The following is a 14,283-nucleotide window of genomic DNA, read 5'->3' as shown; positions in this document are numbered from 1 at the left end:
TATCCGGCGTGGTCTTCAACAATTTTTCAAGTCAGAACTCTTAGGAATTTACTCCGGCGAACTCACTCTGATACAGAGGATCATCCAGTGAACTGAAATTTCGCTGATTTTATCTATTTCAAAACAATTTGAGTTCTACCTTCGAGATTCGGAATCAATGATTTTTTTTAGGTTAGCCTAGTAATGGAAAGTCACAAGTGTGCATCGACTATGTCTAGACTCTCCTAAGTCAAACTACAACTCTTAACCCCTCTTTATAGTACGGTCAAAAGACTAAGTAGAAAAAAAAACCTATACTACTCTAAGTGTCTTTCATCTCCTTGTGACACTTAGATCTAGAAGATCCTTATCCTTCACGTTCTGATCCTTTGATCATCATATAAGTCTTTTAACGGGCAAGAGTGTAAAAGCATCATTGACAATTAAGTTTTTCTTTACCCTTTATGTTGCTTAAAAGTTAAAATATTAGTCACAATAATATGGTTATCATTAATCACCGAAACTCTTACCTTTTTCTTAGGGGCCTAAATGCTACACTCTTTCCTCATCCACTTTCCTCACCACGGTGTCCTAAAGACACACTCATTGTAGTACTTCCAAACCTCCCAAGCAACTAGAATTATGTGTGAATTAAGACCCTTTTTTAGCTAGTTGTTCACATTTTTAATCACTCGGCATTACCAGCTAGAAAAAAATAGCTGTATCAGGAGGTGGAATTAATCCCTGCAGCCCGAGCTTTTGGAAAATAGTATACCAGGTGTAGGATTCTAGACATCACGCTTTCCATCGCTTGGATCATTTTGGAGTTCAGTTATATAACAGGGCTGAATTTACTAGACAACGGATGTAACTTGTAAACCCAAAGGTGGAAATTACAGAATTGATCACCCATCCAAATGATTAGCAGCATTTCTCGATATTGCCGCATTTGTAAGACAATGGATGTAACTTGTAAAACTGTATGTGATACTGCCGCATTGCCTTGTAGCATCCCCAGATCAAGCAACATGGGCAAAATTCATGAGTAAAACAATATGCATCTCATCCCATGTGGTGAAAATTGTTTCAAAAGACCATGGAAAATAGCTCGAGTCATCCAATAAAGGAAGTGGAATAACCAGTTTACTTGCAAGATGCAACTGAAAGTTCCGAAGACACCCAATGATGTCACGATGTTTGATGTAGTGCACAGAAGCTCTCAAGCCCATCATCGCTTCTTCAGCAACAGGTATCACAGGACACAGGAAATACATTGGAAGATTCATCATAGCTAAACATTATGAGTAAATTATGTTATGTCGTGAGGACATAAAATTAACAGATTTGCACAATAGCCACTCGCAGCACACACACAGAGTTGTCCGGTCCAACTATTTTCAGCTAGGCAAACTAGCTAGTAACTGATACAACTACAACAACAGAGTAGCAGCAGGTTAAGAACTACATAGTTAGGAAAGAGCACCTGCACCAGGCTCTCTCCATTAGTGGATATACGGTACCTGGTACTGAACTGGATAGCCATTACCATAATAAGGCACATGGGCAGGTTGGATCGTGTACGGCACTGAGCTCATAACTGGAGGATGATGGGCCTCAGCACCATACACAAACTGCCTCTCGTAAGGGTAGGAGGGATGCCTCTCTGGGGTTGCTGAGTAGAAGCTCCTATCAGCAAAGCTGGTAACACGGGGTGCAAAGACCGATCCGTTGGCACGAGGCCTCTTGGACTGTGGCTTCGCCGCTTCAACAGCCCGCCTCTTGTCTGCCTTTGCTTTCTCTAGCTGCAAAACCCTTTTCTGAAGTGGATCCACAGGGTATTGCTCCTCCAGCTTGTGCTCTTCGATGCACTTAATGACAGCTTTCAATGCAGACAACTCACGTTCATTCATCTCATTCTGAAAATATGAGCGGTTGTTAATATCACATACTGCATATTATATGTAATACTACATACAAATACACATGCATTTGCACACGTGCACACAACCACACAGAACAGATAAGAGAACGAAAAAAATGTAACATGATTGCTTTAGATAAAGACTTTGTTGTACACGACAAAAGAACTGAAAAGGAGCAGCCAACTAGCTATTGCTAAAAAGCTATGCTAGCAATCAGTTATCTAGTATCCTACTTTAATGCAACTTAACTTAGGGCCTGTTTGGCAGAGCTCCCAGAGTAGTTTTCTAGCTAGAATCAGGAGGAGCTCTGCCAAACAGTAGTTTTCAGCTTTTAGCTCTCTGAGTGTAATCCATAAGAGTAATTCTCTGAAATGAACTAGACGTTGAGAGGCTGAAAAAAACAGTTTCCCCTGATTCACTTCCCGCACAGAATTACTTCCTCCATATAGTTTATTCTAGAGAATCATTTTCAGCCACAGAATCACTTCCCTCATAGAATCACTCTCTGCAGAGAATTTGAATCAAGGAGAGGTCTACCAAACAGGCCCTTAAGCTCCCAGAGTCCAGCAAATGGGAGTTCAGTACTTTACCACCTCAGCGACTATAGGTTCAGAGAGCAGAGTCAGTTGAGACTTGGTCAATGGTCATGTTTGGCTAGGGCAATCCATCTTTTCCCTTCTCTATTTCATTCCTTTCAGTATCTGCTACTTCATGTTGCTCATTGTACCCTCTGTCGTTGCTCATCCTAATCAATATGGTGATGCGGCTGATGCCTTGGTAGGTGCCTGCTCCAGCGCTCACCACCTCATATCGCATCTTAACCATGGAAATCAGATACTCCGGTCACAAAATAGTGTTTTGGAAATGGACATGGGCACCAATAAACTACTTTGACCACGAATTACTACTATAAAATATATGCGAAGTATAGCAAAATTGTAATGTTTTGAAACTACATTTCAAGTCAAATCTAGCTATATCATTTTCAAAAGTTCAATCGAAATATTCAAAAAGATATTGATCGTCAAAGTTTAAACATATTGACTGCATGCAACCAAAAATGACACTATTTTGTAACTAAAAGGTGTAATTGAATAATGCAAAAAGTTCATGTAGCTTCGTTTCACCATAGAACAAATAAAGGAGGGAACAAATACATCACCCTGCTTAATATTGAAAAAAGCTCCAGCATAAGAGAAGAAACCATTTTAAGCCTACTGTTACTTGAACAAAATACAGTAGTATAAGTACCAATGTTCACGTAAACGTGCTACACGACCGTGCACACGTTGTGTAAACGCTACACGAGAGGTAGCCACATAGTTTAGGCCCTAATCGGTGGATTACATGGTGACCCCGTTTAAACGGTCAAACACAGTCAAAAACGGCCTAAACGTCCTACACGACACGGATTCTACACGGTTCTAGGCAGCAAACAACCCGACTCGGCCAATGACCAGGCGATGGAGAGGATGAGCGGTATATCGAAAAATGGCCCACCCTCGCACACGTGCAACTTTGGCGCCACATATAATGGTTCTAGGGTTCGATTCGTTCCCCTTTCTTCAGTTTGCTACGCCACTGCCGCTCGTTTCCTGCCCCGCCGCCGCTGCTCCTTCAAATACAGTGATCTACCGCTGCCCCTCTCCAATCCAATGTGTCACCGTCGTCTCCGTTGCACGCCGTGCAGAGGTGCCGCTAGACGCCCGTCCGTCCCCAGCAATCGAGCACTCGAGTTCGAGGTCCCGTGCCTCCAGGTACATCTCCCGCCTCCGCCTGTGCTTGTGCTGATCTGTGGATGGTATGCGTTGCTGGCCTGATGCTGCTTGAGTGCTTGTGTGCAATTTGCTTGCTTGTATGCTCTACTAGACTGCTAGTGTAGGGATTCTTGCATATATAGTTATCTCCTAAACATAATTCAAATTGAGAGGACAATGAAGGATACAAGTTCTCAGTTGTACGCGTGTGCCTCTTCCCTCTGTTCTGCACTTTCTCTATTCCAGAAATGAGAAATTAGAGCTTGTGCTGAAATCAATTGTAATTTGCTCACTTGCAACCTTGCAGGATGTCGTCAACTGCATCAGCTTCTTCCACCAACAGCAAGGCTAGCCTCAAGAGGAACTCTGGTGACATTGGGTGGGACTATGGAGTGTTGGCGGATCCAAACAACTTGAACGTGATCAAGTGCAAGTTGTGTGATTTCGTTGTGAAGGCAGGAATATATAGGCTGAAGTGCCATATTGCTGGGATCCGTGGTGAGGTTAGACTTTGCAAAGCTGCCACACTCAAGGACAAAGAGAAGTGCAAGAAGGCCATGGACGACTCAAAGAAAGCTAAAAAGGCCAGGCTAGAAGATAAGCAAGAGGTCAAAGATGCTGTGGACATTGATGGTGCACCGGATGTGGAAGACACCACCAATGGAGATGAGCTTGATGAGGTAGGAGCTTTGGCTTCACGGAAATTGGGGCCTACGGATAAGTTCACACTGCCACTTGATCCTAGCTCATTGAGCAGCGCAAAGATGATGCGCCAACAAAAAATAATTGAAGTAATATGGAAGGAGAGAATGCATAGGTTGAAGCGATACACAGCTCATTGGGTGTATGTACACGGTAATAAGTTGCTCTCATTGCTGAATTATAAGTTTATAACCATAAATTGTTTGCTGAATTGTATGTTTCTTGTTTCTAACCTTGAATTGTTTAAATTTCAGCAATACCGTTCAACGCCATCAACAATGAAGAATTTGACCAAATGTTAGAAGCGGTTGGCCGCTTTGGCCTTGGTGGACAGAAACCAAACCAACATGAGCTGTGGGAGAAATTATTGGATGAGGATGTGGAAGATACCAAGCAGATATTGAAGTTGCAAGAAGAAGAGTGAGCCAAGACCGGTTGCTCCATTATGACCGATGCATGGACAGACCAAAAGAGAAGCGTAATGAATTTGTGTGTCAATTCTGGCATTGGCACAAGCTTTCTAGAATCAAGGGAGGCATTAGATGAGCCCCACACGGGAGAACTCATCTTTGAGTATGTGGACAGTTGTATTGAGCGAGTAGGTGCTAGAAATGTGGTGCAAGTAGTCACGGATAATGCTCCAAACAACACGGCAGCCAAGGGCCTGTTGTATGTGAAGAGGCCCAATATATTTTGGAGCTCATGTGCAACTCACACCCTTAATTTGATGCTGAAGGAATTGGAAAGATGAAGAGGTTCAAGAACACTTGACCAAGCAAAGGAACTGACCATATCTATGCACACCATAGAACTTTGGCTTTGATGAGGAAATATACAAAGAAGAGAGATATGGTGAGACCCAGTGTGACTAGATTTGCTTCCTCTTTTCTCACATTGCAAAGCTTGTATGAAAAGAACCAGCTAAGGGCAATGTCTCAATGCTAAGAATGGGATAAAATCAACCACACCAAGAAGAGCAAAAAAGGTGTGCAAACCACAGGTACATTGGTGAAACATTTTGGAGTGGTGTTTCTCTTTGCTTGAGGATGTTTGAGTCATTGGTCAAAGTACTTTGCATAGTTGACGGGGATATCAAGCCATCAATGGCCTTTCTCTGTGGAAACATTCAAAAGGCAAAGAAAGAAATCATGGCGGCTGTAGGGAATGTTGATCGGAATGGGACTCTCTACAATAATATCATACAGATCATCGATATAAAAATGAAGAATAGGCTTGACTGTCCTTTGCACTTGGCTGCATACTTTTTGAACCCATATATTTAGTTACAATGATACATCCATCTTCTTAGATGAGCAAGTCATGGATGGGTTGATCACTACTGTTGAAACTTTTTACCATGGTGACTATGAAAAGCAAAGTGAAGTGCTCAATGATGAGCTGCACAATTTTAAAGATCAAGCAGGACACTTTGCAAAACCTGTAGCAATGGCTGGCTGCAAGGATTATGACTTCAACCCAGGTATTAAACTAGTTCAGTTTTGCTATTTATTTGATTATTTCAGATCTGCAGTACATACATTTAAGTTATCTTGTGCTAATTTGCTTTCTCCCTATGCACTTGTATCATTGTATGTAGCCAAATGGTGGGGCAATTATGGAACACAGGTTCCAACACTTCAAAAGAAGGCCATAAGGATCCTGTCTTTGACCTCTAATTCTTCCAGTTGTGAAAGGAATTGGAGCTGTTTCAAAAGGGTGAGCCTCCCAACTCTTATGTTAGTTCTGAATCTGTTTCTTCTAAGTTTGTAACTAAAATTGAATTGGAATTTTGCAGATTCATACAAAGAAAAGAAATAAGCTAACTTGTGAGCGAGTTGACCAATTTGTCTTCGTTTGATATAATAACAAAATGAATGGAAAAAAAGAGAAGGCCAAGAAAAACAAGAAAGTGGATCCCCTTGTTACTAGCGAAGCAAGTCATGCTCAAGGGTGGATGGTTGAGGGTGGAGATGAAGACTTGGATATGGAGCCGGTTACTGGGCTTACATGGCGATTAATTGAAAAGACATGTGGGGCTGACGAGGCCACAAAACTTCGTAGGAGCGCAAGATTGTCTCAAGCGAGAGATATTGATGAAGAAGAGTTCCATTCTGATCCCGAAGATGGACCAACAGATGAGGAAGAAATTGAGTTCTAGTCTGACCAATATGAGCAAGATGGGGAGGAGAATGCTGATTAGTCACTCATATGATAATTTCATATATTATCAGCTAGTATCATTCTATTAGTCACTGCATGCTTATGAACTATTTAATGTTTCGGCTGTTATGTCTGTGAGAACTATGTTTGTTATTTGTCATTCATGTGAGAACTAAGAACTATGTAATTTTTCATTCATGTCATCATGTGAGAACTATGTTTATCTCAGCTGCCATTTGTCATTTGTGCTGTATGCCTAACTGCTTGTATGTTTCAATGTTTGGTAAATGTTATTTGGTTTCATTGCTACTTGCTGTATACTTGACTAATTGAATTCTTTACTAACAGCTGCTATTTTCTTTTGTACGCACATAATTCCAATTTTTAGGACTATTATTGAGTATTGAACTATTGATTAATGAATTTGAGGACAAATGGACAATCTGAAAGGTATGTCTCAAAGGCCAAATCTCACATATAGTTATTTGTTTGCAATATTTACATGGAATGCTTGCTGCTAGTGTGCTACAGTACAAAACCATGTAGACCTTGTGCGCACCGTCTCCTCTTCATGTAAGCAGCCTAAACACTAAACATCGGGTGACCGACTGTTTAGCATTCACCGTTTACGAAAACACTGATAAGTACTCAAAAAAAAAGGCTGAACAGGAAAACAATATTGATATGCTAGTTCATTACACCGACAGTAAGCAAAAATGTTTTATTTGACTTCCCTGAAAGGAAGAGATATTTGCTAACCAAAGTTTTTCACAGGTACTTACTTCAATGCTTGCTCATTTGGTTAAGTTAGTACGGTGGCTGATTTTTGTTTCTGCCAGAAAAACCTTATATATTGAAATGATTAAAATGTACCTGTGCTCCAGGAGACATTTTTGCATTCTTGACATGTGACACTTTCCTAATATCTCTCAGATATGATTTCAGCAATTGCACTGGTTCAAACTGTTCAGTGAGCTCAAATGCATAAGCCATATTAATCGCATCAATAGGTCTTCCACTGTCCACCAGAAATCCAATTACACCTGATCTCAAGAAACTTCGTTAGTAAATCACTTATTGTGAAAAAAGAAAACCCTCAAATATGTGAACAAGAAAATAGCATATATATGGATCAAAATCACAGGGGAAAATAAAAATGGTAGAAAAATAAATAAGTAACAACATGAAAAATATTGATAAAAACAGAAAACAAGACTTGTAGTAGACGCTGATACAATAGCAGCAACGTATCTGCATTATACACTTGTTCTAGCATACTATGAAGGAAGATATCCTGTTTTTAGAAAACATTTTTTACAACAAATTCCACTCAAATATGTAAAACAATAAATTGGAAGGCAACACAATCTTAACAATAATAGCAAAAACAAGTAATCAAGCTGGAAGGTAAAATCAACAAAAGATGGTTTAAATAATAAAGCTCACTTCGTGTACTTCAGACTTTCAGTACAAATGATAGCGAAGAATTATGACTTAACAACTTAAATTTTGTAAGAAAAGATGCTTGCTTTGGAATTCAGCCAAAAAAAAACTTTTAAATCATAATTAAACGGTACCACACAAGAAATGCGCAAGAATCAAACACCTTAAGCTCAAAAAATTAGGAGGATAAATCTTACACAGTGACCAGCTCTTGACTAGATTAGACAATAGCCATTACAATACATGTGTTACAAGAATAGCTGGGTTACGTGCAGGCCTCATATCAGCAAAAGTAATTTTGGATGTTTCAAAGAATATGTGGATGTTGTAAACTTGTACAGGATTTTTTTTTTTAACTTTTGAGCTCCTCACAGCATCCAACAACCATTAAGTAAGAATGTCAAAACTACACACAAATTAGCAACTAAAGTTATGCAAGTGGAAATTATGTTTGATAAGAATGTTAAACAAGCATCTCAATAAGATGAGAGAAAGCAAATCTGTAGCAGATGGTCCATGTTGATTGAGATAGATGGGTCGTTAGTCCATCACAGCACTGACCTGGCATCTTCTGTGACAACCCAAGCAATCGACAAAGCTCAGGTGTTTGACGACGACGACTGACATATGGAAGTAGTTTGCACAAGTCATCTTCATTATATTCAGCAGAAATACCAAAGGTAGCCAGGAGTTGAAGAAATGCATGAGCTTCAAGACAGTTTCCATTACTGGCATCAATGTCAAGACTATCCAATTTGGACTTCCACTCCAACGCAATCGTTTTCGCTCGTTTTTTGATATTAATTGTAAGCATGTGCCCCACCGAGGAGAAACCAGCTACAACATCAGCTTGCAGCTGTCCAAGAGACTCCATCAACATCAAGCACGTCCTTCTTACACCCAGAAGGTCTCCATCCTTTTTGCCATCCAATACCAGATTATCTCCAGTATAAAAATCTTCCAGGGAATCCAACACTAAGCCATAAGGATGAGATGCTCTTTTCAGTGCACTGGGAATTTCCTCACGGATGGCTGTCAAGTTCTTCCGGTTGTCTGATATGAACTTATGAAGCCCCTTAACATTCATTTCCTCACAGAGCACAACAAGTTCAGAACGAGGCTTCACAGCAGCATTGTCAACTTGCAGGCGCACACTGTCTTCAGGAGCAGGTTTAGGCAACTTCACACCAAGATTATTCAATGCTTTGTTCATTGGGTTGATGGCAGGAACAGGTAAGGAAAGCTTGGACTTGCCAAATATCATTGCTAAAGCAGCATCTCTTTTCTCCTGTAACCTTTCCAGCGAAGTCAGTTCCTTAGCCATAACAGCAGCCTCCCGCTGCACCAGCATCTGCTCGGATTTCGCAACTGTCTCCTTGAACTCCTTCTCCTGCTGTTTCAGCTCTTCAAACTTTTTCTTGAGCGACTGCTCGAGCCCATGAAAATGGTCCTCGAGCTGCTTCCACTTCAGGTTCATGGAAACAGCACTCTGGCTCTCAAGCTCAGCAAATGCCCGCTGAAGCTGCTGTATCTTAGAGCTTGTCGACTCCATAAGAGTAGCCACAGATTCCATGTGGGACGCAACGGTGACAGATTCTGCAAGCAGGGCAACAAGACAAATAAGCTAATTCATACCCTGACCGAAACAAACACAATAACAACCAAAAGCTGAAAAAATCACATTATTTCCATCAATTAAGTCAGCTATCTGAATCAAGACCCACAACACTTCTTTGTTCGAAAGAACAAGACAGCATTGCCAACAAGTAGCCGTTCTATGGTGTCCAGATTTTCTTCAGATGCATATAAAAAAAATCTAATGGAAATGGAATTCGTCTGCCCACGGGAAAGATGGACAAGTCGATGGGCAATTCAATCAGAGGCAGGGCCTACCTACACAACCGCTAGTTTACAAATAACTAAAGCGACAATTTGGTATTCGGAATGTCTGGATCTAGGACCAAGGAGAAGAAATCGGTTGCTTACTTACCGCAGCGGCGGGCAGAGGCGATGGAGGGTCTCCCCGTCGCTGCTCGCCCGCGCCTCCGCCCCCTCGCCCTGCGCGCCTCCGGTGGCTTGGGGAGGAGATCAAGGGTCGCCGGCGCTTGGAGCAGCGATGGGTGTGAGAGGAGGGGAGAGGAAAAGTGAAGGGAGTGAACCCTAGGCGAGGCGTGGGTCGCCTTTTCGTGGAGATGGGAAAGGATGGAGTAGCAGCTGGAACTGGTAGGATGAGTCGGGAGGCAGCACGGACTGCTCGGAGATCATGATTTAAAATTTATAATAATAAAATAAAGCGGTTTAAATATATATATATTTAGTTTAAAATAAAAATAAGATATTTTAATTAAAAACTCTTAATCTGTTTATAGTTTCAGCTTTAAAAATTTATAAAATTACAGAAGATCTACTTTAAAAATTTTGAAGCTGAAAATCTGCTAAACAGGTCATAAGATAAATCTTACATTCTTACATAGGGGAGTATCTTATAACGGCATAAATAATGTTAGATATTTATGATTATGTATTTAAGGAAAGAGAGTGTTAAATATTTATATAAAAATAGTAATCTTCAATGCAAATCAAGACTACATGCGCTTATCGAGACTACATATAGTTAACTATTATGTTAGCACTAATATAAACGGCGGTGATTAAATAAACGCATTGGCCTCCATCTAAGCACAAATGTTAGTGCAATTGAGAAAAAATTGGATTTTTTTCATAATCACCTCCTCTAAATATCCTATTGTAGAGAGTTAATTATGTAGTTGTTTCCAACCAAGCATGCAGGATGCACAAAGTCATGATTGGTTTCTGCACAACCCGTTTAGTGAGGACAGAAAATTGGCTACTTATTAACACTGAGGTGGGTGGGCGTTGGAGGAGTATCTAGCCGCCACTACTTGCCCCTGCCCTTGCCTTCGCGTCCGATGGCCTAGGAGAGAAGATTGAGGAGGTGGCTGGTGTAGGTCACAGGAGGAGGGAAGGGGAAAGGAAACCCTAGGAGGTCGTCTTTGGGGTGGAGTGAAGGTAGGGACAGTTGTCAAGGAGATCGGTTGCACGATAGGAAGAAAATGAGTCCTAACTGCTAAGTGTCACACCATAAACCCCTAATTCAGTTATTAAGCATGCATACGCATCATGACATCATACTTCATGCTGTTGATTTTGATTTAAAGTATTTAAACATGTTTCAAAATTGTTAGGTAATCGGTCAATACATGTTTCCGCCATATATATTATGAGTGGAAATCGTTTAGAGATAGTTAGGAAGGCTGTAAGGTCCTTTCAGAAGGAGAAAAAAAGAAAAGGAAGAAATGGGGAAAAGAGTAGGTGGGCCCTTCCTACGGTCTGACTGCCTCAGCACGAAGACACCACTTAAAGCCATCGACCAACTCTCTCTCGTTCTCACTCACTCACTGTTGGGTAAAATAGACCAGCCTAAGGATAATGGTTGACGATTGTTATCAAAGGTCCATTCAGAGCCTTCGGTCTCCGGACCCTCAGCAGGAGGCCAATCCCTCAGAGATTGCGTACCCCTTTGGGCCACCTCTCCGGCATGTACGTGGCCTTCCGAAGACTTGAAGCTACACCAAATTCCTCCAAAGCCTTCGACCTCCGGACCCTCAGCACGAGGCCTGGCCCCCCCGGATGCTGCGGACCCCTTTGGGCCACCCCTCCACTGCCCGTATGACCTTCCGAAGCCTAAAAATGCAACCAATCTCCAGAGATAATATCAGGAAAGAAAGGACACTCCCCTGCAGCTGACCGGACGCGAAGTGATAGGTGATTAATGCTGGTGCAAGTGGTGCTTATCCTGACACCTCAGTGCGATGAAAGTCATCCTGACACCCCTGGCAGAGTGGCGTTGAGCCGTAATTGGTGACCGGCTCACCCCTCAGGGAGCAGGCACCACAATAGTTATTATGGTAGATATTTATCTTTTATGTAGGGTAAAAAGTAGTTATACAGGATAAAGCTCAGTAATTCGATCAGGTCCTAGATATTTGTACCTCATGATAACTTGTACACTAAGCTACGTACCACCTTATAAATAGGAGGTCGTAATCATCTGGGAAGGGAGGAGGACACACGGAGAACGCTCAAGAAAACACACAGGACACAGAGGTGCCCAAGCATTAAACTACGCTGTGATACTCCCCCCAGATCGATCTATTCTTCTACTATCAATACATTTGTAGTGTTCCTTCCTCTCAAACTTTGTCTCCAAGCTTGAGTCTCCTCCTTAGAAGAAACTCTCGCCGTACTTGCTGGGGCAAGACGATCTCTTGCCCTAACAGCACGCCGTCTGTGGGGACTCGAATACAGAAGTGCTAAAGAGATGTAGGAATCCACCAGAAAAACTACCAACGCCCTAGCCGCCATATCCACTGTTGCAACCATGCAACCATATGCGTGGTTGTCTCAGCCATGCATACCGCATGCACCCTCCAGCCTCGCTGCCGTATGGGACAGCGTTCCTCCAGCCTTGATGAACCCAGAACGTTGGGTCGGTACAGAAACTTTAGACGGCACAGAGGCATTCCAACCTCTGCATGACGAAGACCTTGCTGCACTAGGAGAGGTCGTGGCCGAGGTCATAGCCAAACATGCTGCTTTCCAGTGATTCTGAGCGGTCGAACCTAGGAATGTTTCCGCTTGTACTTGGTCCCAGGGTATCTCCTTTGACAGCACTTGGGATGCCCCGGGAGCTAACATCTTTGGAGAATCTATCCACCCAGTGTCCTCCTCAGGCCCCTCCAGTGAAAGAGGGTTCCGAGGAGGCGCAAGGCTCCTTAGTGTGCAGACCTCGCCAACACCCCCGACACAGCCCTCGTGATGCCAACTGCGCGTAGGGAACCCCAAGTGCACCTCGTCTAGGGAGGCGTAGTTAGAGCCACTTCGGATCCAAAAGCCGGTTCACCGGATGACCTCGACGGTCTCCCCAAAGGAAAAGAGGCCCTAGGGAACCATGAGCTTCGGGGCACGCGACCCCAGCAGCGACCTCAATGTCAACCACAAGCTCTGGTACCGCCGGAGGCATACGGGTGCATCCTGCACGAACCAGGGTACGACCACAACACCAATGACTGCTGAACCCTCACGACCTTCTGGGAGGAGTACCTCAGAAGACAAGTAGGATACTTGGCCACAGAGGGAACCGGTGAAGGACAGCACAGGGTTCAGAAGCCTGGGGCAAATCCCTGGCCCTCCAACCCCGCTCTGTCGCCACAACCTCCGCTATCGACGGTGCAATATCCTAGCAACAAGGACTGAGTCGGAGAACGCCATCGCCAGGTTCCAGACGGATTACCTCCAGAGCCGGGCAAAGGCTAAGGACCGAGGGGGTCGAGGACCACCTCTCCCGACTAGCCTTCGGCTCCACCTCCAACACGCCATCGCCCGGCTCTGGACGGATTACCTCCGGAGCTGGGCAACGACTAAGGGCTGAGGGGGTCGAGGACCACCTCTCCTGACTAGCCTACAGCTCCATCTCCGACATGCCGTCGTGAGGCTCTAGACGAATTACCTCCGGAGTCGGGCAATAACTAAGGGCCGAGGGGGTCGAGGACCACCTCTCCCGACTAGCCTTCAGCTCCACCTTCGACACACCGTCGACAGGCTCCGAACAAATTACCTTTAGCGCCGGGCAACGGCTAAGGGCCAAGGGGGTCGAGGACCACCTCTCCTGACTAGCCTTCGGCTCCACCTCCGACACACCATCGCGAGGCTCTGGACGGATTACCTCCGGAGCCTAGCAATGGCTAAGGGCCGAGGGGGTCGAGGACCATCTCTCCCGGCCTAGCCATAGCCTTCGGGGCTTTTAAGCCTCATAATAGAGGCCTTATTCTAGCAAAGGTACGCCAACTATTACCTATCGATAGTTTGCCTAATCGGTCTATCTTTCGTACAGTAAGATCAAAATATGTTGGAGGCCTCCAACCTTACTGCTAGAAGTTTTTGCAACAAATAGCCACTAGGTAGAAATGGTAAACCTAGATTACGTCTCTGTTTAGCAGTAAGCAGTAGAACTTAAGTTACATCTTCATTTGACATGAGTTATGAATAGTCGTCTGACCTAGCTATGTCTTATACTGCAATTAGCTGCTTATTGCCAACAGTAGACTGCAAAACTTAACTAGTACATAACCATGCAAAAACCCACGCCTGCAGCTACGCCGCATGCTTAGGTCACCTAAAGGGCAGCTTATGCTAGGGTGTCCTGGAAGGCATTGCATAGCCTCGGTAGTGTTGAAGCCACGCCCCTGGGGATGTCCTCAGAGGCGGAGATGTGATGCTCTGAGGAATGCTATCGCAAG

The 14,283-nt window shown here is 43.5% G+C and overlaps 1 protein-coding gene across 2 annotated transcripts; it reads right to left on the bottom strand.

The window, feature by feature from the left end:
* Positions 1-1,248: 1,248 nt before the first annotated feature.
* LOC133896785 (FRIGIDA-like protein 3) lies at positions 1,249-10,217 on the bottom strand. 2 transcript variants are annotated; one of them, XM_062337417.1, is made up of 4 exons: positions 9,950-10,217; positions 8,525-9,559; positions 7,394-7,563; positions 1,249-1,895 (listed from the first exon to the last, which is right to left on the bottom strand). In XM_062337417.1, exons 2-4 carry the CDS (start codon positions 9,534-9,536, stop codon positions 1,482-1,484), a joined length of 1,596 nt encoding a protein of 531 aa, XP_062193401.1. In that variant the 5' UTR covers positions 9,537-9,559; positions 9,950-10,217; the 3' UTR covers positions 1,249-1,481. The 2 variants fall into 2 exon arrangements, with proteins under 2 accessions (XP_062193401.1, XP_062193400.1); XM_062337416.1 differs by having other exon boundaries at positions 9,954-10,217.
* Between the last annotated feature and the right edge of the window lie 4,066 nt (positions 10,218-14,283).

This window comes from Phragmites australis, chromosome 17 (assembly GCF_958298935.1).
Source record: "Phragmites australis chromosome 17, lpPhrAust1.1, whole genome shotgun sequence".
In the NCBI taxonomy this organism is placed as follows: Eukaryota; Viridiplantae; Streptophyta; class Magnoliopsida; order Poales; family Poaceae; genus Phragmites; species Phragmites australis.
The sequence above is the reverse complement of the archived record's forward strand: the minus strand, read 5'-3'. Positions and strand labels throughout refer to the sequence as shown.

Coding starts and splice junctions, on each gene's coding strand:
- LOC133896785 (XM_062337417.1), bottom strand. CDS start 9,536: ATGGAATCTGTGGCTACTCTTATGGAGTCGACAAGCTCTAAGATACAG. Junction 7,564..8,524: donor GTTGTCACAGAAGATGCCAG/GTCAGTGCTGTG, acceptor TCTTGAGATCAG/GTGTAATTGGATTTCTGGTG. Junction 1,896..7,393: donor AAATGTCTCCTGGAGCACAG/GTACATTTTAAT, acceptor TCATATTTTCAG/AATGAGATGAATGAACGTGA.